This window comes from Bos taurus, chromosome 2 (assembly GCF_002263795.3).
Source record: "Bos taurus isolate L1 Dominette 01449 registration number 42190680 breed Hereford chromosome 2, ARS-UCD2.0, whole genome shotgun sequence".
Classification (NCBI taxonomy): domain Eukaryota; kingdom Metazoa; phylum Chordata; class Mammalia; order Artiodactyla; family Bovidae; genus Bos; species Bos taurus.
The window spans coordinates 111,102,587-111,128,834 of NC_037329.1; the positions used below are offsets into that span (position 1 = coordinate 111,102,587).

Consider the following 26,248-nt stretch of genomic DNA (forward strand, 5'->3'; position numbering starts at 1 on the left):
CTGTTAGGGGCTATAGTTGTTGCTGTGCTGGAAATGTGGACCCACGGCTCTTGGAGATTCTGTACTCTTCTGTAAAGTGTCTTGTTTATAACCACTTAAGATTAAAGAAACAAAACACCTCAGTGTGGGCTACACAGCCTGGTTCACCAGTGTGCTACTTCTGCTTGTAAAGGTTCTCTGGGGATATCTAAGCTTTGGGATAAATCTTTGTAATTAAAAAAAAATGAAGCAATTTATTAACTACCATAATCAAATACTTTTTTTCATTTACATCATAGTGTGGGACTACAATACTGGCAGAGTGGGAGCACCATTAGTTTGCTGTGAAATCAAATTAAAGAACTGGGAGGAAGGTAATAACCTGTTTTAACCCCAGAGCATTAATTTGTATAGTATTAGAATTGTACTTCATTTTCTTCCTTATTTTAGAATATAAAATCACCCATAAGTGCTTACTTTTGTCTTTTGTAAATAGAAATATTTTTATCTAGAGCTGTGAGTGAATTTATTATGCTTGTTTCAGAGATGATTTTGAAGAATTGTTTTTTTTTTGTTTTATTACATAAATGCAAGTAAGAATTATGGGGAAAATTTGAAGATGTATTAAATGAATAATGCCCATAAATTGCAAATGATCATATTTTATAGAAACAAAATCGCAAAATTCATTCTATGAAACGGAAGATTTTTACCTATTCTTTTCTTTTTTCTTTCTCTTTGACGGCTTCAACCCAAAATTATCAGAAGGAAATTTTTACTATAATTACGTAAAATTGTCTTGCTCATTCTGTTTAAATACTAGTCACTTTTAAAATATTTGATCCTATTAACATGTGCATATTATTTCTGGTTTGTTTGGATACACTTTTCTTTTATACAAAGAGATTCTAAGCCTTGGGTGTCACTTTTCAGCTGTCTTTTAGTAAAACTAGTGAAAATGTTTCATAAACTTGGAACTATTCTGAAGTTATCTGTAAGGAATAAATCCTCTAAATGTATGCTAGTTTGACTTTATACTGAGATTGATTCTCAAAATGCACAATTTAGCACTTTTATCAGTTAATTAGTATGATATTTAAGCATCTCTACAGAATCCTTAAAGGAACTGACCTGCATAGTACATATGTAACTGTTTTATACACTAGATGTTGGGTTTTTGCATTTATTTTTTTTCTCAGAATAGTAGTTTGAAAGCAGAAGTGCTTATGGTTAAGTAACTGAAAATTTGTAGCTAGATTTAATGATGAATTTTGTTCATAGTGTCTGCCTTACTTTGAGAAACCCTAATTGGATCAAAATCAGATGTCCCTATTTGGAAACTAGCAGTTTCAAATATTCACCTGATGTGTGAGGGATAAAACTATTCAATTAACTCTAAATTATTCTGTTTATTAGGTGGATACTTTAATACCGATAAACCACATCCCAGGGGTGAGATTCTTATTGGTGGCCAAAATGTGACAATGGGGTACTACAAAAATGAAGCGAAAACAAAAGCTGATTTTTTTGAAGATGAAAATGGACAGAGGTGGCTCTGTACTGGAGACATTGGGGAGTTTGACCCTGATGGTTGTTTGAAGATCATTGGTGAGCCAGCTGATACTGTTTTTCTTTAAGTAGATGTTCCTGTAGTGTCTTTTCAAAAAAGAGATTGTATATTTAGAGAAGTTGTTTAATAGTGTAAGAATTCATCTTTCTGTAATGTTGGTATGGTTTCTGTATCAGCCCTGGAGTGTAAAAATGCACAAGAGGGACTGTACGGAATTTATAAGGCTTGACATGTTATGAGGCCTTAAGGTCTGTTCAGAAGTGGTATTTTTAATTACTACTAGATAACCCTTAAAGAGTCGAATTCTTAGTAGGGAGTATTCATTTTTGTGTGCTGTGCTTAGTTGCTCAGTCATGTCCAACCCTTTGCGACCCCATGGACTGTAGCCCACTGGGCTCCTCTGTCCATGGGGATTCTCCAGGCAAGAATACTGGAGTGGGTTGCCATGCCCTCCTCTGGGGGATCTTCTCAACTTAGGAATCAAACTGGGATCTCCTGCATTGCAGGCGGATTCTTTACCAGCTGAGCTACCTGGGAAGCCATCATTTTTGTGTATGTAGAGGTTATTGGGCAAGACTCTTGCCTGTCTGAAGCATTTCCTTCCCTTGCCATTGAGAGCTAAGGAATGCCTGGCAGCTCAGTACCAGGACTGACAGGTGAAAAATACATTCTCCTGCTTCTCCTCTTGGGTTCTTTGTCTCAGTTAATGGCACTTCTATCCCAGTCATGCCATCTAGACACTGGCAGGAGATGACAGCCTCTGCAGCCAGCTCCCATATAGTTAATCCATATTCCATTACTTTACCTTATAAAATATGCCTCAAGATCGTTCTGTCCATCTCTCCCTGTTTCTGTAATTGTAGGTCAGGTCTGCACCTTTTGCCACCCTGTTGCAAGAAATTCCTTCTGTTGTAGTGCCTACCTCTGCTGAATGCACCCTATCGTGGCCACCACGTGATTACTGAACCCCTATCTCCCTGACTGCTTTCCTGCTGGAAACTTTTGAGTGGCTCCCAGAGGCTCAGTTGAGGGTGGCCCCGGTCACCCATCTGCCCCCATCTCTTTTGTGCTGCAGTAATGCAAACTGGCACAGCTCTGTTCTTTGCCAGTGCCATTCCACTTGGCTGCTGCTCAGTCTTCTCTGAAGACTCAGTTCAGGCCTCACTTGCAGGAATTCTTCCAAAATCAGCAAGTTGGAGAGTCTGAACACTTAGCACTACCATGTTGTACTGAAGTAATACAGTTTTTCATCCTGCTTCTCTTCAGATAGACTGTGAGCTTTCACAGGGCACTTGAGTATATATTCTTGACCTTTCTGGCATTAATGTGTCCCGTGGACGTAATCTGTCGAGCAGAACGTACCCGAAGCCCTGAGGATGGGGTCCCTTAAGAAGCTAAGTTTTTAAAAAAAAATGTATTCAGTGGTACAGAAATAAGGGCCTCATTTTATTATGTGTTTTAAATTTCAGTATAACTCTTATAAGGAACTTAACTGATTGCAAATTATGTAGGGGATGGCCAGTATTTGTGGGGAATAGCCAGTATTTGTATGTATTAAAGGTGTGTTGATACTATCCTCCAATGTGCCCTGCTCCTGGCCCTGTTTTTGCACAGATCGTAAGAAGGACCTTGTAAAACTACAGGCAGGAGAATATGTTTCTCTTGGGAAGGTGGAGGCTGCTTTGAAGAATCTCCCACTAATAGATAACATTTGTGCATATGCAAACAGGTAAGAGCATAGAATTTATGCTGCTTAAAACATTTGGTAATGCTGTCGGCCCTTCCTTTCTCTGCTGGCCTTCTCTGTAAAATTATACTAAGACCTCTTCCTTCTCATGGGTTTTCCTCTTCTCATTACAGTCACTGGCTGATTCTTGCCTTGTGATGCTCCTCTCCATATTGTCCTCTGTCTGATTTCTGTTTTACATCTTGGTGCAGAATCCCATGTGATTGGAAGGTGAAGAAAATAAACCCTCCTTCCCGCTGCTTTGGTTCTCTGAGCTACTTGTCCTTCTACACGAGGAGGCTTCCCGCAACCAGTCTAGAGGAGAGCTGAGTAAAGAAGGAAATTGGTCGGCTAACAGTGCTCTGCTCAGTTCTTACTACCACTTCTCTATTCGAGCCTGCCTGGGGCCCCAGGAACCCCAAAGGAGGGCTTCCTTCCCCCCTTAAGCTAGGTTAAGCTGTGGCTTAACACATAGCGTCTCTTGCCCATGATGATTCAGAGGCAGCTGGGAAGGAGAGTTTAAAGTTAATCCCAGGAATGCACTCTTGGGAAATGTGTTGGAATTTCAGATTGACACACTGTTCACATTTTTCCGTAACACTACTGTGTGTGGCAATCATTCCCCAGTGGTAGTGATTGGGTGTTTTGTGGCCAGCCTAGAAGACTTACTGCTGCAGTTAACATAATACTTACTGTGAAAAAATAAAATCTGATATTAGAAGAACCAATTTAGAAATAGAGTTTGAGGTACAACCCACTTTAGAGATTTACCATATCGATTTATAAATGATTCTGCCCTGTGTTAGTGATGAAGTGTTTTCTTTAGTGATGCTAACAGTTCTGGATTTTCTGGTGTGATACTAACCAGGACTGTCTTTCTTCTGATGATGCTGTCGTTTCTTCAGGTGACTGCTTTCTGTGGGCGTGCTTAGAGTTCCTCTAGAATACAAATTCTCATGATAAAAGAATATATAATCACATTAGTTTGACTTGTTGCCAGATTTTCTTAAAAACAGCTTCTTACTTTCATTAGTTTTTATTTTCGTTTATAGTCTATTGATGTGAATTACTGACTTTTTAAAGCTAAATTTTCTAATTTCTTTTAAAAGCATGATTCATAATAGTTATTATATACATAGTTGAAATTCATCATGAAATGTCAGATTAAGGTTTATTTAGCAATGAATTCTGCCAAAGCATCAGAACGTGTTATGAATTAGACAGTAAAAGTGGCTGTTGCATGAAGTAAGTGTGGCAAATATTATGTATGTTCTTTAAAATGGTAGAGAGTTGGCTTCTAAACTTGAGTGTAATCAGTAACCACAGTTAACATGGTGTGCCATTTAGTGCCCTAACCAAGTTGTCCCTTACGTATTTCAGTTATCATTCTTATGTCATCGGATTTGTTGTGCCAAATCAAAAGGAACTAACAGAACTAGCACGAAGGAAAGGACTTCATGGGACTTGGGAGGAGCTGTGTAACAGCTGTGAAATGGAGAATGAGGTACTGAAAGTGCTTTCTGAAGCTGCTATTTCAGGTGAGTGAGAGTGGTAACTGGTTCTGGGACTGAGATGGGGAGAGAATACTTTAACTTGTTTGTTCTGTTTTTGTTACAAGGGCTTAGGTTACATTTCCTGCTCAGAAACCAATCATATTTTCCTACCATTAGTTTGGAGAACATGCTTGTCACCCCCATCCATTCAAGCTCCTCTGGGGACACACAAGGCCACCACGCCCACCACTGATGTACACGTATCAGAACGTTCTCTTCTCACAGTTTCTGTTTTCCGGTTTGGCCCTTTCTCCACTCTGCTCTGCTGTTTCCAAGGCCCTGCTGGGCTTCCCAGACACCCCAGCCCACAGTGAACCGTCCAAGACTCTTTCTACACTGCTATCATGTGTCCTCTACCCCTTTTGTATGTGTATGTGTGTTTTGTGGAGTGGGCACAGAGAGATGTAGTTTGATATTCTTGGTTTAATAAAAACAGCTCTACTGTCTGAGTCATCAGCGTTAAGTGAAATATAAGTGTGCATTTTTATTCTCCTTAGATATGTCATTCAAGATAATGAAAAATGTAGATCTCATTTAATCAGATGAAGTTATTCTGACCCTGTATTTCAGGAGTAATTATGTTTTTTAGCATGTCAGCCTGAATATAGTTTCCAGCTTTTCTAGGTAACTCAAAATCCTTGCACTGATGCTGAATTAAGTTAGAAACCTATATTGTTTCTCTGTAAGGTAGAATACTGAAACAAGCATAATTTAAAGTGTATATACTTAATATATATTTTTTAAAAATAAATTTTGTAAACAGACATATAATTTACACACCAAACATCTCAACCATTTAGTATACAATAGTTTTTAGTATGTTGGCAGAATTGTACACATTGCCATATCAGTTTCAGATTGTTATCACCTCATTGTCTTTGTCATCACCTCAAAAAAGAAATATTGTGTCCATCAGCAGGCACTTCTCATCATACCTTAGACCTCTTAGTCCTTGGGAGCCACTGATCTTTCTGTTTCTGTAGATTTGCCTGTTCTAGAGATTTTGTAAAAGTCGAACCATATTGTATATGGGTTTTTGTGACTGGTTTCTTTCACTTAGCATGAAATGTTCATCTCTATATTTTTGTTGTAGTGTGTATCAACACTTCATTTCCTTTTACTGGCCAAAGTATTGGAACTTCAACTTTAGCATAGTCTTTCCTATGAATACTCAGGGTTGATTTCTTTTAGGATTGACTGGTTTGATTTCCTTGCTGTCCAAGGGACTCTCAAGTTTCTCCAGCACCACAATTCAAAGGCGTCACTTCTTTGGCATTCCCCCTTCTTTGTGGTCTCTCTCACATCTGTACATGACTACTGATAAAACCGTAGCTTTGACTACACATGGACCTTTGTCAGCAAAGAGGTGTCTCTGCCTTTTAATATACTATCTAGGTCTGTCATAGCTTTCCATCCAAAGGGTAAGCGTCTTTTAATTTCATGGCTACAGTCACCATCTGCAGTGATTTTGGAGCCCAAGAAAATAAAATCTGTCACTATATGGGTCTTTATATATTTTAGATGCAAATCCATTATCAGATATGTGATTTGTAAGTATTTTCTACCATTGTTTGGGTTGTGTTTTTACTTTCTTGATGGTATCCTTTGAAGTACAACAATTTTAATTTTTATAAGAAACAATTTCCTTTTTTTCCTTTGGTTGCTTGTACTTCACATTTGAGAAGCCGTTGCCTAATCTAAGTTACAAGTAAATATTTTATTTTCTTCTAAGAGTTTTGTAGTTTTTGTCCTTACATTTGGGTCCTTAATCCATTTTGAGTTAATCCATTTTTATATATGATGTGAAGAAGGGATCCAACTTCATTTTTAAGCCAAGTCTATATTCAATTCACACCAGAGAACAGAATCAGTAGGTTAAATATATTTAACTATAGAAACTTTTCAGGTAGGGAATTGGTTTGCCTTTTCACTGGGGGCTGGCTGGACAGACTGGCAATCTGTAGGACAGACTGTTGAAAAAGTGGACTGGAGCTCTTAGGCAGGGGTCAAAGCCCCTGTCCATAGGCAGAATTGCTTCTTTTTTGAGGGGGCCTCAGCTCAGCTCTCAAGGTCTTTGAACTGACTTAGCCATATCTATAAAACCACTTTCAAACTGAATAACTGGGAACTCCAGCCTAGTCCAGATGAGGCATAAAACCACCACAGTCCTCCTGTTGTCAGCTTGGCACCCACATACATTTCCTTAAACCATAGTTTAAGTTCCAAGTAAAGACAGTAACAAAGTCAGACTGTCACCTAACATTAAACAGTTATCTTGTGTGCAACTGAAAATACATGAACCTTTTCTCCAGAAGTGTTTGCACACCCCTGAGTGATTTTTTAACTCTGCTACTTTGATATCCTGTAACTTAAATACTGTGATATAAAGTTAACTTATTAATATATTATGACAAGAGAATGAGGGGAAGAAAACAAAAGTATTTGCTTACCATATATACAAACATATTCACAACAAAATAAGGAAGAAATACTCATAGTTTTTATTAGAGTCCCCATTTCCCCAACTGGTCATGTGATTGTTGCTCTGTTCATTTTTCTAAAACCTGGTGTAGATGATATCGCTGTTGCTAGCATCGTTTTGAGTCCGATCATGAGTGCAGTGCTGAGTGTTTATAGCTGAGCGTGGGCTTCCAGGGCCTGCGTGCGAGTCTCCACGCCTCTCAGTGCTGTCAAACTCGTGTCCTTTAATGCTTGGTCCCTACTGTACTGCTTTTTCTCATGGTGGCTTTTCCAGTTAGAAACCACTCCTGAAATACTTGTAATCTTTGAAGAATAAAACTTTGTTATTTGAGTTAATATATCATTTTTCTTCCTAAGGCATTTATATCTTGAATTCAATTCTTTTAAAATGTATGTATTATTATGGCTAAGTGTTTACCCTTTTCCCAATAGTATACCAGTTGAGAGCAGAAACTATTCATTTTTGTATTTTAAAACAATGTTTACTAAAGCATTTTACACAATAATTTTTGCTGGTAAATATTTGTGAAACAAGTGCTGGAAAAGTAAATCAGCCTTAATAAGGAAACGTGCTTCTTCAGATCTCATTCCCCCACCACCCCCTATCCTTCCCCTCTTGTGGATCTCCTTGATATTGAGCGGTGTGTGAGAAACACAGTAGGGAGCACACAGTTTTCCTCAGAGCTCACGGCGACTGTCCTGGCTCAGTCACTAGATTTCTGTTTTAACTTTATTATTTCTTAGTTGTTAAAGTGATTTTTAGAAAATTATTTTATTTTTGGCTGTGCTGGGTCTTTGTTGCTGTGTGGGCTTTTTCTCTGGTTGCAGAGAGCTGGGGCTCCTCTCATTCCAGCACGTGAGCTTCTCATCTTGCCGTGGCTTCTCCTGTTGCGGAGCATGGGCTCCAGGGCGCTCAGGTTTCAGTCGTCGCAGCTCCCGGGCTCGAGAGCACTGGCCCAGTAGTTGAGGCGCATGGGCATAGTTGCTCTGAGGCATGTGAAATCTTCCTAGATCAGAAATTGAACCTGTGTCTCTTGCATTGGCAGGTGGATTCTTTACCACTGAGCCACCAGGGAAGCCCTCTAAAGTGATTTTTTAAAAATAAATTCAAAGAAAACAAATAGGTATAAGATCAAAAGTGACACTTCCTTTTTTTAATCCTGGATACTAGCCCCTCGAGCATATGGTTTATTTTATCTGTATCCTCATCCTACACATCTAGTTGCATGTAAGTTTATATAGTGTTCAAACACAAGGCAAAATCATTTTTTTAAACCTAACAATATATGGTATCTTTATATACCCATACCAATAGATCTAACTTATTTTTAAAGAATGAATTGTGTACATTTTATGCCTATATCATAATTTACCCAACTCATTCTGTTGATGGACATGTAGATTTTCTAAACAGTTTTTTGCTATTATAATTCTTATATATATATATGTTTTGCTTCTAGTATTTCTGAGGGATAAATTGCTTAGAAGTGAGATTTATTAGCTGTAGATTTTACATTTTGATGGTTGTGTGGAGACTGAGGAAGTTAAAATTGTTTGCTAAGAATTTTAATTGTATATTTTTCATGGCTCTGTGTTTACTTTTTAATTTCTTTTTTCCACAACCTCAGCAAGTCTGGAAAAGTTTGAAATTCCAGTAAAAATTCGTTTGAGCCCTGAACCGTGGACCCCTGAAACTGGTCTGGTGACAGATGCCTTCAAGCTGAAACGAAAAGAGCTTAAAACACATTACCAGGCGGACATTGAGCGAATGTATGGAAGAAAATAGTTATTCTCTTTCAGCATCAGTTTGCTGCAGGGAGCTCAGATCAAATAGGAAAATACTTGAAATGCATGTCTCAAACTGTGAGGCAGAGTCCATTCCTCATATTAAACTTAAACTGTTATTTCTCATGACATCACCATTTTTAACTGACAGGATTAGTAAAATATTAAGACAGCAAACTTGTGTCTGTCTCTTCTTTCTTCCCCTCCTCCAGTTTACTTTACCACCTAGGACTGCACTTGTCAGCATGAGGACTTTTATGAATCATATTGGGGAACAGTGATTTTAAAAAACCTCAAGTTTTTAAACATGATTTATATGTTCTGTATAATGTTCAGTTTGTAACTTTTTAAAGTTTGGATGTATAGAGGACTAAATAGGAAATATAAGAATTGGTTATTTGGGGGGCTTTTTTACTTACAGTATTTAAAATGCAAGGGTATGGATGTGAAATTATGTAAATTTCATTCAAATGCTTTTGAATCAAATCATTGTTGAACTAAAGATTTGTTGCTGTGTAATTATTGTCTTGTATGCATTTGAGAGAAATAAATATACCCATACTTATGTTTTAAGAAATTGAGACCTTGTGAATATATGCCTCACAGTGTCTTCTTTATATATTTATTTTTTCTTAGGGAAAAATGAAGTTGGGTTGGTGCTGCATGAAACAATAGCAATAGAGGGTTATGGTTTCATAGTAAAGAAGAAACACAGCGAGGGTATCGCCAGTGGACCATTAATCTCTAGTAGCTGACCATCAAAATATCTAGTCTTCTAGTTAGCTATGGAAACTAGGAAACTATCTAAATTTTTAGAATTGGGAACAATTCTAAAAGGTAAGGTAGAATTTAAAAACAATAAATCAAAGGATGGAATGTTATTCTTTATTTTCACTGACCGCATATATATATATATACATTGAATTGTCTGTGATTATGCCATATTAATGATGGAAAGCTATTTCTCATTTTACCTTTAGTCGAGCTGTGTAGTGAAACATCTCATATTAAAATAAGGATTATTTTCTTGGATAGTTTGCACTGGGTGTATATGTGTCAGGCACTATAAAGTGTCTGTTGGTGGCTTATTAAAAAATGCACCTTATTTTTTCTACCATAACCTTTCTACACTAGAAAATGAGATACTTTAGAATGCTTCTAATAGTAGCATTCTTACTATGATATATGAGAATTTCACTTTATAATGAGGTGAGTTAATTTGCAGCTTTTTCATGTCATTGTGGAAATTGTTTGATTCTGAAAACATTGTATTATAGTATGTCGTTTCATATGTATCGCTTGCCTATTATTAAGAGTAATATTGCACCAATTAAGATGTGTTCAGATTAGGATGTAAAAAAATCATAGGTACCCTGTTTTTCATGTCATATTAAGTATCTTTTTGCGTCTCAGTTACTTTAGGCACCAAAAGGCAAAATAAAAACACATATATATGAAGAGAGATGAACATAGATCTGTGTAGGATGAGAGAGCGTTGCGGGCCTGCACCCTGTGGTTTTTGGTCATTTCAAGAACACATCATATTTGGAGATACTGCAATACAATATTTTTGTTTTAAACTTTTCTTGTATTCTTGTATATATTTGTATTATGTTTTGAATGCTTTTCTTGTCATAGTTTAAATTTTCAGTTTGAAAAAACTGCCAAGAAGAAGTAAAAATAGGAAAAATTAAATGGTGTATCTCTAAAATGTTGTGATCTGAAACTTAAAGTCACCTTGGGTGGAGAGAATTTGTTTCTGATGCTTTATCTTTAGAATAATTATTTGCTTTCAAGTGTTGTTTGGAAAGTAGAAAAAACGGTTCATTGTTTCAAAGGAGAGATGTCAGTATAATTGTGACTTGAAATAGTGGCAGATGAATATGTAGCTTATCACTGATTCAGAATAAAAGTTATTTTTCAGAAACATCTAATATTGCTGGCTTGATCTGTACACAGTCTTATTTTTCTCACTTTTTATGGTTCCTGTCATTCCTAAAATATCAGATACCAGGTGTCAGATGACACGGAAGAAATGAGATTAAGTAGCATCCCCTTTCCAATTACTTTAATCCAAACCATCTGTGGTGACTTGGAAACTTGTATGTTTTAACATTATCCTTTCAAGAATAAAAAGTTGGTTGATTTGAAAAAAAAAAAAGTGGGAGTGGGCTACGGATGAGATGGCATCACCGACTCGATGGACGTGAGTTTGAGTGAACTCCGGGAGTTGGTGATGGACAGGGAGGCCTGGCGTGCTGCAATTCATGGAGTCGCAAAGAGTCGGACACGACTGAGCGACTGAACTGAACTGACCCGACAATTATAATTTGAATATAAGAAAAATAAATATTGGTTTAACCAGAAGAACTTGAAGGGAAACTTCCAAGAATTATCTAACAGTCTCTTTTCAGATATGTGTATCAATTCTAAACAGAATGTTTTCTAACTGTTGTTTTCTGGAAGTAAGCTATATAGAAAATTGTTGAGTCTCTCCTGAAACAGTCTTACTCGTGTCCAACTCTGCAATCCCATGGACTGTAGCCCGCCAGGCTCCTCTCTCTATGGGATTTTTCAGGCAAGAATACTGGGTAGGTTGCCATTTCCTCCTCCAGAGGATCTTCCCGACCCAGGGATTGAACCCATGTCTCCTGTGTTACAGGCTGATTCTTTACCTCTTGAGCTATCAGGGAAGCCCAACAATATGGCAGTTTACAATCAGGTAGATGGGTGGCCATCTCTGCTCTGCACCAGCCCCCCACCTCCATCCCTCTTCCCTTCTCCCCAGGTCCCCACTCTCCCTGCTGGTATTTCTCAGCTTAAACTTCATTAGAAAGTTTTATTGACAACAGAACAAAACAAAGTTAGCTACTTTCTAAATGCTACTTGGTTTAAGTAATGGATTTGATGTCCGTGATCTCTAAAGCTTGATGTTTTTTCAGCAATGTTAAGTCTGGAATGACTTTGCTTCCAGAATACACAAGGTTTTATAGTTTTCAAAAATTATTCCCTGTGATACAGCTTTGAAGCTTAATAAATCTCTGTGTGGGTTCTTTTGTGATAAGAATTATGCACATCTGTGATGTTTTAGAGGAGATGCACTTTTAAACTGTACATAATGGACCACACTGGAATGTACTGTACACTTTATATACTGAAAATTGGTTGTTCACTGAATTCATTTTCAGTGTTTTCTTGGTTATTGCTCTTTCTGCCTGAAAGAGTGCACATCAAAAAGAAGCAAGATAGCTACTATGTGGTATGGACTATATATTTGTGACTTGACATGAAGTTTGAAGAATAAAGATAGGTAAAAATTTTCTGATACTAAAACTCAATATTTTGTTTTTCCAAAGAAAGAAAAGCTCTCTCCATAAAAGCTAATTGACATTCCTGAAATACTCATTGAAAAAGGCATTAGGGGAATTGTCTTTCTTGGGCTGGCAATCCATTTGAAGGGAGACTTGATTCTAGGAGTTCTGTTCTTGATGTACTTTGCTAGCATCTGTCCTCACTTGCCCTGAGCCCTCTGGGCCCTTGCCCTTCCTGTCCTCCCTTGGGTTTTGACAGCACAGGAGCCATGCTCTGGTGATAAAAGGTTTTCTGCACGTAAGCATTCACATAGCATAAAGTCTTGAGATGATGAAGTTTGGCATTAAAATTTGTGGGGTAAAAGCAGTTCAGTTGGTCAGTCGTGTCCGACTCTTTGCAACCCCATAGATTGCAGTATGTCAGCCTTCCCTGTCCATCACCAACTCCTGGAGTTTACTCAAACTCATGTCCATTGAGTCGATGATGCCATCCAACCATCTCATCCTCTGTTGTCCCCTTCTCTCACCTTCAGGCTTTCCCAGCATGGGGGTCTTTTCCAGTGAGTCAGTTCTTTGCGTTAGATGGCCAAAGTATTGGGAATTTCAGTTTCAGCATCAGTCCTTCCAAACATTCAGGACTGATTTCCTTTAGGATTGACTGGTTGGATCTCCTTGCAGTCCAAGGACTCTCAAGAGTCCTCCAACACCACAGTTCAAAAGCATCAATTCTTTGGTGCTCAGGTTTCTTTATAGTCCAGCTCATCCATACATGACCACTAGAAAAACCATAGCTTTGACTAGACAGAGCTTTGTTGGCAAAGTAATGTCTCTGCTTTTTAATATGCTATCTAGATTGGTCATAGCTTCTTTTCCAAGGAACAAGTGTCTTAGTTTCATGGGTGCAGTCACCATCTACAGTGATTTTAGAGCCCCCCAAAATAAAGTCTCTGTTTCCATGATTTCCCCATCTATTTGCCATGAAGTGATGGGACCAGATGCCATGATCTTCGTTTTCTGAATGTTGAGTTTTAAGCCAACTTTTTTACTCTCCTCTTTCACTTTCATCAAGAGGCTCTTTAGTTCTTCTTCACTTTCTGCCATAAGGGTGGTGTCATCTGCATATCTGAGGTTATTGATACTTCTCCCAGCAATCTTGATTCCAGCTTGTGCTTCATCCAGCCCAGCGTTTCTCATGATGTACTCTGCATATAAGTTAAATAAGCAGGGTGACACTATACAGCCTTGATGTATTCCTTTCCTGATTTGCAGCAATAAAATAACTAGATTTTGTGCCAACTTAGAATCCTGGGGTTGTGGGAGGAAGTGTTCTGTCCTGCCTGATGTCTCAGAAACCTGCCTTCAGCTGCCATTTATGTTGGTTTCTGATAAGACTGGGTATAAGTACCTTTGTACTAACTTAAACTTTTGTAAAAAGTAGGTCTTTGAATGTAGTCTTGTAACTAATAGAACATCTGGGGAACTTCAATGTTTGTTTTATTTGAGTCAGTTTAAAAAGATGATTGTGCCTAATTCCTGTCATTAGCTTTGCTCGGTTTATTAAACATAGGTAGCTTAATGTTTCTACCATCCTAAATACACCTTATACTTTTAGGATGAGGTCGCTAGGTCATGGAAAGATTGTCATGGAAAGATTCCTCTGACATAACCCTTAAAAACAGCAGGCTATATACCAGTGTAGCCTGATTTGAGTCATGAAAACAGGTTATTCTTCAATTGGATTCCCCCCAAACTTTACTCCTGTCTCTGATTCCCTTCTCATTGGTCCATGTGCAGCTTGCAGACTGTAAGGGCATGTCTGTTTAGAAATCACTTCTCATCCCAGGACCTTGACATGGGACTGAACTTTTTTGAACAGATTCAAGTGTTGACATTATTACAATGCATATGTGTGTCCATGTTTAATGTTAAATGCATTTTTCTAGTCCCTCCAGGCTTCTAAAAACAGCCTTCAGCAAACCCCCATCAACGCCCCCTTTTACTGATACCTTTGAATACTGTTCACTTTGGTGGGATTCTTTCAGAAGCAACTCCTACCATTTGGTTGGGGTTCAGGCTGGGTTGGAAAGGGAGGGGACGGGATAGGAAGGTGCTGATGTGTAAGACATTAATAACATCCTAACAGCCCAGCAGTGTGTGCCCTGGGATCCAACTCCTCCCTCCACCCTGCCCCCATCCTGTGGAGAGCCCACCCCAGGCCCCACGCACCCTTTGGGTACTTCCCAGGCAAGCCCAGGGCATTCTCCCTTTCTTTGCTTATGTACTTGGCCTGCCCTGCGAAATAGCCCTCTGCTCAGTTGTAGAGCTGACGCCAGCATCACTTACCTACCTCTGGGTCTAATGACTTTTGGCCTCAGGAGGAGTGCATCAAGACCTTGGAGAATAAAAAAAAAGAAAAAATTCCCACAAATGGAGAAAAGATAGCTATTCTATAGCCAGTCACAAGTAGCCACCAGAATCCGACTTAAACCTGTTCAGTTGATCAATAGTTCATCTTATTTTGAAAAGCAAAATCCAGAAGAAGCGGAAAATATTATTATTTTTTTCTGCCCATTAATTCCACTTCTAGGCATCTAAGAAAATACCTGAAATGTGGCTTGAGAGTTCCTACAAGAGACCTTTATTTTGATGTTGTTTATAGTAATACCTAAACAGCTAGGTGTTATGTAACATTCATCTGATTGATTACATAGGCAAGAAAAGTATTGCTACCACTTCTTATATTTAATGTTATGCATTATTTGGGAAAAGAAAGTGGGAATAAAAATTCAGTAGGTCCTTCTGGTCATGAAATTGTGTATGTACATGTATGTACAAATGCGTGTGTATGTGTTGTGTGTATACTGCATTAGAGAAGAGCCTGGAAGGAAGTGTGCTCACATGGTGGTTTATGAAGTGTGACTGACTTATTTTTCTCTTCATGTTTTATTAAAAACTTTTTACAATGGCATTACTGCTGTCATAAAAATCCAAGCTTATGAGAACAACTGATGGCTCAGCAGTAAAGAATCTGCCTGCAATGCAAGAGATGCAGGTTAATCCCTGGGTTGGGCAGATCCTATGGAGAAGGAAATGGCAACCTACTCCAGTGTTCTTGCCTAGGAAATCCCATAAACAGAGGAGCCTGGCAGGCTACAGTCCATGGGGTCACAAAGAGTCAGTCACGACTTAGTGACTAAACCACCACTGTGAGAACAACTAGTTTAAAGCCTTATTTTTCTGATCCTGGAAATAGTAATTTTTAAGAAAGAAGGCTAGAAATTGTTTCATGTTTTGGTAAAGAACTAACCAGAGACTTGTATTTTCTAATCTGGTATTTATATTAGTGTCCTAGGGCTGTCATAAAATCGTACCACAAATCGGGTGATTAATGCAACAGGAATCATTCTCTCGTGTTTCTGCAGGTGTCAGCTGGGCTGGGCTCCTGCCTTGTCTCTGTTTCTGGAGGTTTGCATGATCTTTGGCATTCCTTGACAAGTAGATGCATCCTCCAATCCTCTGTCTTCACATGGCATTCTCCCCAAGTCTTCACATCATCTTCTGGGTCCAAATTTCCTCTTTTCATAAGGACTTGGTCCTATTGAGTTAAGGTCCACCCTAATGACCTCATCTTAACCAGACCATCAGTGATGTCTCTGTCCCCAAGTAAGCTCCTATTGGCTTCCCTGGTGGCTCAGTCGGTAAAGAATCCGCCTGCAGTGCAGGAGACCCAGGTTTGATCCCTGGATCGGGAAGGTCCCCTGGAGAAAGAAATGGCTACCCACTCCAGTATTCTTGCCTGGAGAATTCCATGGAAGGAGGATCCTGGCAGGCTATAGTCCATGGGATTGCAAAGAGTCAGACACAACTGAAGGAACTTCGATTTCCTTTTCTTTTCTGAGTTTTGGGATCTAGGACTGTGGTGTATCTTTTTTTGAGGGAGGGGAGCAGGGGGCACAATTCAGCTTGGAGCTGAATTTGGGTGTTTTTTGAAACGCTTTCTTCAAATACACTCTTGCTTATCAGTCTTGTTCTGCTTGTTCTGTCTTTATAATGTGATATGTGATTACCTGCCCCTATCTTCCACCCTTACATTAAAAAAAAGTTTCCTCTGGTAGTTCCTTCCCTCTTTTGAATAGCTTTATTTTCACGTCCTTCATCTGATTTTTTCCTCTTATTTACTGTTTCATGACTCTTTTTGAGTTTTACCATAACTGAATTCTGTGGACATTTTTGTCCTTCAAGCAGACCTTTTAAGGCCCTTCATGTACATCCATCCTATACATCCTTCTCCTTCCCCTCTAATGTGCAACTTTATCAGTATCAGGTCAGGTGGTATATTGTTTTTCAGATCATTCATTTAATTAAGTGTAGATAATTTGCTAATATTTTCTTTAAAAAAAATTCTTGGATATAGTTGCTTTACAATGCTGTGTTTTTGCTGTAGAGCAAAGTGAATCAGTTATGTGTATACACATATCATTCTTTTTTTAAAATTTCCTTCCCATTTAGGTCACCACAGAGCATTGAGTAGAGTTCCCTGTGCTGTACAGCTGGCTCTCACTAATTATCAATTTTATACATAGTAGTGTATATATGTATGTTAATCCCGATCTCCTAATTTGTCCCCCCTCCTTTGGTAGCTACAGGTCTGAGGGTCACAGATGTAGAGAATTTGCAAATCTTTAAAAGCAGCTCCCACAAGAAATGGAAAATCAGAGAGATGGCACCTTCCTCCTCTTTTTCCTGAAAGCAAAAGTTCTCGTTTGCCTTTTGGTTCTGTCTTTGGCTGATTTTCTGATTCTGGTTCTCGGCACGGTGTGTCCTTGTCGTGTCTCCTCTCTGTCCCCAGGCCAGCAGCCTCCCCTGCAGTGATGACACCAAGCATCTTTAAAGGACCTGACTGTGGCTCCAGCCTACTGAAACACACTATTTTTTTTTTTTTTGGCACTTTAAAAAAAAGAAAGTTTCATTTGAAAGTAATTATAGACATAAAACATTGGAAAAATGTTTTTAAAGAATGGCTGACTTAACATGAATTTACACTCATAAAATTTCTAGCAATTCAGAAATATAGATTGAAAATGAAAACTTTTCATATACACACAGAATGTTTTAAAGAGCATGTTATGGGCTGAATTGTATCCAACCCCCGACTCCGCCCCCCCCAACCCCGCCTCCCCGCCCCAGCTCCCCCCCTCTGCCCCCTCCCCCATGCCCCTCCCAGTTCATGTGTTGAAGCCCATGTGTTCTCAGCACTTCAGAATGTGACTATTTGGAGACAGGGCCTTTAGCAAGGTAATTAAACTAAAATGAGGCCTTTAGAGTGGGCCTTCCCTGTAACTCAAATGGCAAAGAATCTGCCTGCAGTGCAAGAGACCTGCCAATCCCTGGGTCAGGAAAATCCTCTGGAGAAGGGAATGGCAATCCACTCCAGTATTCTTGCCCGAAGAATCCCACGGGCAGAGGAGCCTGGTAAGCTACAGTCTGTGGAGTCACAAAGGGCCAGAAACAGCTGAGCCACCAACACTACTACTAACCCTGTATGGCTGGTCCTTACGAGGAGAGATTAGGACACAGACGTGCACAGAAGGAAGAACGTGAGAGACAAGCCAAGAAGAGAGGCTTCAGAAGAAAAAGCCCTGCTGATACCTTGACCTCTGATGTCCAGCCTCCTGAATTGTGAGAAAATAGATTTTGGTCATGGTATTTGTCTTAGCAGCCCCAGCAAGTTAGTATAGAACAAAATTGGACCACAATGTATATTTTGAAACTAGCCTTTTCATTGTGAGTGGACAATGATCATCTTCCTAGGTCAGTACACATAAGTTTGGTGATGGTTTAGTTGCTTAGTCATGTCTGCCACCCTCCTCTGTCTATGGAATTTCCCAGGCAAGAATACCGGAGTGGGTTGTCATTTCCTACTCCAGAGGACTCTACACATGGACATCTCCAGATGGTCAGTACCAAAGTCAGATTGATTATATTTTTTGCAGCTGAAGATGGAGAAGCTCTATACAATCAGCAGAAACAAGACCTGGAGCTGACTGTGGCTCAGATAATCAGCTCCTTGTTACAAAATTCAGGTTCAAATTGAAGAAAGTACAGAATACCACTAGGCTACTCATGTATAACCTAAATCAAATCCTTTATGATTATACAGTGGAGGTGACAGATAGATTCTAGGGACTAGATCTGGTAGACAGCGCAGAAAGAACTATGGACGGAGGTTCTTAACATTGTACAGGAGGTGGTGACCAAAACCATCCCCAAGAAAAAGAAATGCAAGAAGGCAAAATGGTTGTATGAGGAAACCTTACAAATAGCCGAGAGAAGTGAAAGGCAAAGGAGAAAAGGAAAGATATACCCAACTGAACGCAGAGTTCCAAGGAAGAGCAAGGAGAGAGAAGAAAGCCTTAAGTGAACAGTGCAAAGAAATAAAGGAAAACAATAGAATGGGAAAGACTAGAGATCTCTTTAAGAAAATTAGATATACCAAGGGAACATTTCATACACAATGGACACAATAAAGGATAAAACCGGCAAGGACCCAACAGAAGCACAAGAGGTTCAGAAAAGGTGGCAAGAATACACAGAAGAACTGTACGAAAAATGATCTTAATGACCCAGATAACCACCAAGATGTAGTTACTCACCTAGAGCCAGACATCCTGGAGTGTGAAGTCAAGTGGGCCTTAGGAAGCATTACTATGAACAAAGCTGGTAGAGATGATGGAATTCCAACTGAGCTATTTGAAATCTTAAAAGATGAGGTTGTTAAAGTGCTGCAGTCATTATGCCAGCAAATTTGGAAACTGAGCAGTGGCCACAGGACTGGAAAAGGTCAGTTTTCATTCCAGTTGCAAAGAAAGGCAATGCCAAAGAATGCTCAAACTACCGCACAATTGCACACATTTCACACGCCAGCAAGATTATGCTCAAAATCCTTCAAGCTAGGCTTCAGCAGTATGTGAACTGAGAACTTCCAGATGTACAGGTTGGATTTAGTAAAGGCAGAGGAACCAGAGATCAAATTGCCAACATAGATAAAGCAAGGAAATTCCAAAAAATCATATACTTCCGTTTCACTGACTACGCTAAAGCCTTTGACTGTGTGGATCACAACTAACTGTGGAATATTCTTAATGAGATGGGAATGCCAGACAATATTATCTTTCTTCTGAAAAACCTGTATGCAGGTCAAAAGGCAACAGAACTGGACATGGGACAACAGACTGGTTTCAAATTGGGAAAGGAGTACGTCAAGGCTGTATTTTGTCACCCTGCTTATTTAACTTATATGTGGCATATATCTTGTGAAATTCTGGGCTGGATGAAGCACAAGCTGGAATCAAGATTCTTGGAAGAAATATCAATAACCTCAGATATGCAGATGACACTACCCTTATGGCAGAAAGTGAAGAGGAGCTAAAGAGCCTCTTGATGAAGGTGAAAGAGAAGAATGAAAAAGCAGGCTTAAAACTCAACCGTCAAAAAACTAATATCATGGCATCTGGTCCCATCACTTCATGGCAAATAGAAGGGGACAAAATGGAAACGGTGTCAAATTTCATTTTCTTGGGCTCCCAAATCAATGCCAACAGTGACCGCAGCCATGAAATTAAGACACTTGATCCTTGGAAGAAAAGCTATGACCAACCTAGACAGCATACTAAAAAGCAGAGACATCACTTTGCCAACAAAGGTCCATCTAGTCAAAGCTACGGTTTTTCCAGTAGTCATGTATGGATGTGAGAGTTGGACCATAAAGAAGACTGAGTGCCAAAGAATTGATGCTTTTGAACTGTGGTGCTGGAGAAGACTCTTGAGAATCCCTTGGGTAGCAAAGAGGTCAAACCAGTCAATCCTAAAGGAAATCAACCCTGAATATTCATTGGAAGGATTGATGCTGAAGCTGAAGCTACAATATTTTGGCCTCCTGATGGGAAGAGCTGACTCATTGGAAAAGACCCCGAGGCTGAAAAAGATTGAGGGCAAGAGGAGAAGGGGACGACAGAGGATGAGATGGTTGCATAGCATCACTGGCTCAATGGACATGAGTTTGAGCAAATTCAGGGAGATAGTGAAAGACAGAGAAGCCTGGCATGCTGCAGTTCATGAGATTGCAAAGAGGTGGACAAAACTTAGCAACTGAACAACTCCAGGGGATCTTCCAGACCCAGGGATATAACCCACATCTCTTGCATTGCAGATGGTGTCCTGAATTGGAAGGTGAATTCTTTACTGCTAAACCACCAGGGAAACCCATGCATAAGTTTACCTAAGTAATTAATAATTTGATCTTCTTGTGGCTTCATGGTATTCCATAGCATGAATGTATTGTTATGTATTTAATTATTTTTTATTGCTGGGCATCTAGGTTATTTCAGTTTTTATTACTAGGATCAGTGTGACAACAGACAATTCTTACTAATATTTTGTGCCTAAGTTAAAACTCATCTACAGGATAGCTCCCTAATAGTGGACTGGCTAGATCAAACCTTAGAATTTTTGCAGGCTATTCAACTGGTATTTTGTTTCGACTGTATGTAACCTAACTCCTCTGGTAAATTTAAATTCTGGAGGGTAGTGATTTCTTTATATCCTCCAAGTCTAGTGTACTATGTCTTTCTCCTAAGAGATTCTGAGTAAGTGTTTTGTACAGATTTGCGTTCATCACTTAGTCTTTAATTTGGGCTAAAATGCAGGAAAGAAGGGGAAAGAAGTCAGCCACTATGGACCCTGTGTTGGGTTAGGATCTTTGGTCATGTGTTTCCTCCGTCCATCCCTCCCTTTTCCCCCTGATTATAAATCATAATTTCATATGCCTTTTGAGTCATTCTGTTTCCTAGGAAATAGACTAATAATAACAGTAAGCCCAATACTGTTTCATGAATCGAGCAGAAGAGGAGCACATGGGCATTTGCTGTAGAATTTGAGGCAGCCTTGCTGTCATGTATCTTGCCTTCCCTCCTCTGGAGCATTTATGGGAAGGGCTGCGTGGGGATAACTGATGCTTCTGTCTGCAACCGTCTGCCACCCTTCTCCTCCCACGAATCAGCAGCCCTGTGATGCTGTCCACCATGCATGTGGATGGTCATCAACTGCGGCTTCTTATTTTCCTGATGGGACAGAGACACAGAGGCGATCTCCTGCAGACTTGGGGGACTCTGGGCAGCAGGAAAGTGTATTTCCAGAGGCAGAGAGAATGGCGGACACAGGCACTGTAGCAAGACACCCACGACTACTGGTCACTTCCCTGCCTATGATGTTGAAACCGATGATGGTCCTTGGGTACCACACGTTGGCTATGTGCAGACAGGAAAACGACTATACCCTTAGAATGGAGCTTTGTTAACTTTGGTTGAGAGGGGGCAATCTAGCTCTCCTGTTCCTGACATGCAAGTCATTCTAGTAGTTTCTATTTTGGTTTGCATCTGATGATGAGAGCCACATTTTCCATTAAAATTTTCCATCCACTGGTTTCCTTTTTCTTAAAAAAAAAAAAACCAAAACTTTATTGAGGTAGAATTTATATACCATAAAATTCACCCATTTTAAGTGTGTAATTCAATGAAATTTAGTCAATTTATAGAGTTGGGCAACCACCACCACGAGCCAGTTATAGAGTGTTTCTCTGACCTCATAAAGATGTCCCACGCCCATTTATAGCCACTCTGAGTGCTTCTTTTGCTCCCTCCTGCCTCCATCCTGGGATTTTAAATTCTTTCTCAAGGAAGGGGACAGAATTTGCACTGTGGACCCTCTGGGACTTCGTTAGTATGGCATCAGTGCAAACAGCCTGGCTGTTGGTTTTCTAAACTCTGTGGCTTCAGAGGCTGGCTCCTTCAGGGAGACCTCAGACACCTGCCGCCTCTCCCCTGGCGACTTCACCCAAAGCCTCTTGCTACAGGGGACAGACACCCATTGGAGCCCCAGAAGGCTCCCCTCCGGCCTCCGCCCAGTCTTTCTATGGGCTCTTTCACCTTGATGGGCCTCCCAGGTGGTGCTAATGGTAAAGAACCTGCCTGCCAAGGCAGGAGACACAAGAGACGCAGGTTTGATCCCTCGGTTGGGAAGATCCCCTAGAGAAAGACATGGCAATCGACTCCAGTGTTTTTGCCTGGAGAAGCCCATGGACAGAGGAGCCTGGCAGGCCACAATCCATAGGGTCGCAAAGAGTCAGTCACGACTGAAGCAACTGAGCACACATGCACGCTTTCACCTTGATGGAGAGATGGGGGAGGAAAGAGATGGCATGTCCTTGGGTACCACAGACAGACTTCTCTGGGTTCATGGTCAGAGCAGCCCTCCCCACGATGCTCTCCCACTCAGCTTGGGGGAGTGGTGGTGGGTGGGTTTGCTTCTGTGGCTTCTCCCGTCTCATGAGGCTGCAGCGTCATCTTCCCACGATCTTTCTTCCAGTTTTGGCAGCCCTGGGGGTGGCTTGCCAGTTCTGCTGTTGAGCAGAGCACCAGTAGATGGAGTGTCTCCCCCACCCCACCTCAGGAGGCAGTCGAATGAGAGTGTGCTGTGTTCCTATGCAACCCCAGACCCCTCTTCTCCGTCCACTTCACGTAGTTGTTCGTTTGTAAAAGTCGCCAGGCAGATGTGCCTCTTGTGAACTGTATGTGGACTGAGATCCTCTCACCAGGAACTGGGCTCCTTGAGCTGAGCTACGTCGAATCTAAAATCTTTGTTTTCCCTGGGCGCTTGGTCCACAGCAATCCCTTCACCTCTTGTTTGGGTACTTCACACACCAGTGCTCCACGTGCATACACAATCCTGAGGCTGAGAAAAATTGAGACTTAGAGGCATTAAATAAACTAGACATGGTCACACGGCAGAGATACACACAAACGGGGCCTGTCTGCAGATGGGAATGTAACGAGGCTCACGGAAGAAATCTTGTACCCAACACCGAGGTATAGATTAAAATGAAGGTACAATCCTATGATGGACTATTATGTGCTTATTAAAATTCATCTATTTAAAATTATTTAGGGCTTCCCTGGTGGCTCTGTGGTAAAGGATCCACCTGCCAGTGCAGGAGACACTTAAAAATTTTATTTATTTATTTATTTTTAATTGGAGGTTAGTTACTTTACAATATTGTAGTGGCTTTGCCATGCATGACATGTATCAGCCACAGGTGTACATGTGTCCCCCATCCTGAACCCCCCTCCCACCTCCCTCCCATCCCATCCCTCAGGGTTGTCCCAGTGCACTGGCTTTGAGTGCCCTGCTTTATGCATTGAACTTGGACTGGTGAGCTATTTCACATATGGTAATATACATGTTTCAATGCTATTCTCTCAAATCATCCCCCCCTCGCCTTCTCCCACAGAATCCAAAGAGACACGGGTTTTTAATCCCTGGTCCAGGAAGATCCCCTGTGCCATGGAGCAACTAAGCCCCTGTGCCACAACTGAGACTGCCCCCTAGAGTCCAGGAACCGCAACTACTGCGCCCACAGGCCGCAGTTACTGCAGCCCACGCTCCCTAGGGCCCATGCTTCGCAAGAGAAGCCACCACAATGAGAAGCCAGTGCATCACAACTAGGAGTAGCCCTCCTTGCTGCAAGTAGAGAAGCCTGTGCAGCAGTGAAGACACAGCACTGCCAAAATAAATAAATGAACAAAATCATAAAATTATTTAATTGAGCAATTGAGCCAGTTACAAGCTATGGGGGAAAAAATGGAGCTTATAAACACAGAGTGAAAACTTCAGCCCAGCATGGGATGTATAACACCCATACTCACTCCATAGAAGAATGAACATTATGAAGCACATGCAAACAAAAAGGAGAATGAAGATAAAGAGAATGAATATAGAGCAATGAACATTTGAATAAAAGAGGTAATAATATCATAGACAAATATAAATACAATATAGATTCCTGGAAGCATAACTCCCCTCTGGCACCACTCCCCTTACATTTCTAGGTCTTTCTTCAGCTTCCCTGTATGGGTGTACCTCCTTCTAGCCAGCCATTTAAACAGACAGGGTTGCTCAGGCTCAGCCCCTAGCCCTCTTCTCTCCCATGGTAATCTTGTCCAAGCCCCAAACTTCATTACCAAAACATACTGGGAACCCACAGCCAGGTGGCGCTAATGGTAAAGTCCCCATCTGCCAATGCAGGAGACATAAGAGATGTGGGTTTGATCCCTGGGTCGGGAAGATCCCCTGGAGAAGGGTATGGCAACCCACTCCAGTATTCTGGCTTGGAGAATCTCAGGGACAGAGGAGGCTGGTGGGCTAAAGTCCATGGGGTTTCAAAGAGTTGGACACAACCAAAGTGACTTAGCACGCATACCATCCACACACTGCCTTCCCCAGCTGTCTTCCCTGAATACCAATCCAGAGACTCTGTTTACTGAACAACTATATTTAAAAGCCCCAAAGCACCTCTAAATTAAACCCATAATGATCCTGTCCATAAAACAAGCTTGGCTGTTTCAGTATGCTCTCTCTTAGTGAATAGAACCATTTATCCATCTAACATGACCTGGGTGTCATCTTGGGCTTCTCTCTCACGCTTATTTCCACTAGTCAACTAGGCACCAACTCCTGTGTATCCCACCTTCTAAATCTCTCTTGAATGATCTGTATCTCCATCCCTGTTACCACCACCGTAGTGCAGTCTGTCACCAACACCCACCTCAACTGTGAAAATAGCCTCCTCACTGATCTTTATGTGTTCGTTTTCTATATTCCTGATTCTTCCCACACTGCTACCAGATTGATCTTTCCCAAACATAAATCTAATCATGCCTTAAATAAAAGTCTTATTGAGGTATAATTCACATACCATATAATTTACCCATTTAAAGTATAAAATTCATGCTTTTTAATATATTCACAGAGTAGTGCAAACATCACCATGATCTAATTTTAAGCATATTTCCATCACCCTCCAAAGAAACTACATATCCATTAGCAGTGACCTTCCATTGTGGTATATTCCTAGCCCTAAGTGACCACTAGTACTTTCTGTCTCTATGGATTTGCCTATTCTGGACATTGTCTATAATCATACAGTATGTGGTCTTTGGGGACTGGCTTCTTTTACTTAGCATACAATTTTCAAGGTTCATCCATGTTGTAGCATTTATCAGTCTCAGCTGAATGAATGAGTGATGGATTTGGGACCTGAGGACGTCCTGGGTGAATTCTACTCTAGCACCAACCAGCTGTGTAACACAGTTGCCCCTCAGTTTCCTCTGGGATTGGATCCAAGACCCCCTCAGATATCAAAAGCCACGGGTGTTCAAGTGTCTTATACACAATGGCATGGTATTTGCATAAAATCTGCACAATCCTCCTGTATACTTTAAATCATCTTCAGGTTACTTATAATACCTAATACAGTTGCTGGAAAATGACAGATTCAAGTTTTGCTTTTTGGAACTTCCTGGAATTGTTTTGGAATATTTTCCATTGATGGTTGGTTGAATCTATGGATGTGGAACCCATGGATACAAAGGGCTATATATTGCTTCTTTCTCCCAGGCTGAGTGTTCTGATCCATAAATGAGAGCTGTAAGCTGGCTGTGATGATTCCACTGGCTACAGTACGCAGGGGCTTAGACTAGTACCTGGAGATGCTGATGCTAGGGAAATGGCCTGATTCTATGCGGTTTCCATGGGCACAAACCATGCTTTTTCCTGGTCTAAACTCTTGTTTACAGGTCTTGGATTCTCTCTTCTCCCCATGGGTCAGAATCTGGCTCATCCTTCCAGGCTGAGATGAAAACTACCCCCCTTTTGCCATCTTTTCTTACTACCTGAACCTCTGACTTCTCACTGTCTTGTATTACTTCTTTGATATCTTCTTCTACTTGTT

The 26,248-nt window shown here is 40.5% G+C and overlaps 1 protein-coding gene across 1 annotated transcript in view; it reads left to right on the top strand.

Moving 5' to 3' along the window:
* The window catches only part of ACSL3 (acyl-CoA synthetase long chain family member 3), a 75,946-nt gene extending 64,923 nt beyond the window's left edge, over positions 1 to 11,023 (top strand). Inside the window, exons 11-15 of the mRNA NM_001205468.2 lie at positions 279 to 353; positions 1,396 to 1,587; positions 3,164 to 3,278; positions 4,656 to 4,813; positions 8,938 to 11,023. Of these exons, the coding sequence (NP_001192397.1) occupies positions 279 to 353; positions 1,396 to 1,587; positions 3,164 to 3,278; positions 4,656 to 4,813; positions 8,938 to 9,095 (698 nt within the window). The 3' untranslated portion in view covers positions 9,096 to 11,023. The remainder of the gene's footprint in view (positions 1 to 278; positions 354 to 1,395; positions 1,588 to 3,163; positions 3,279 to 4,655; positions 4,814 to 8,937) is intronic.
* Positions 11,024 to 26,248: the final 15,225 nt, after the last annotated feature.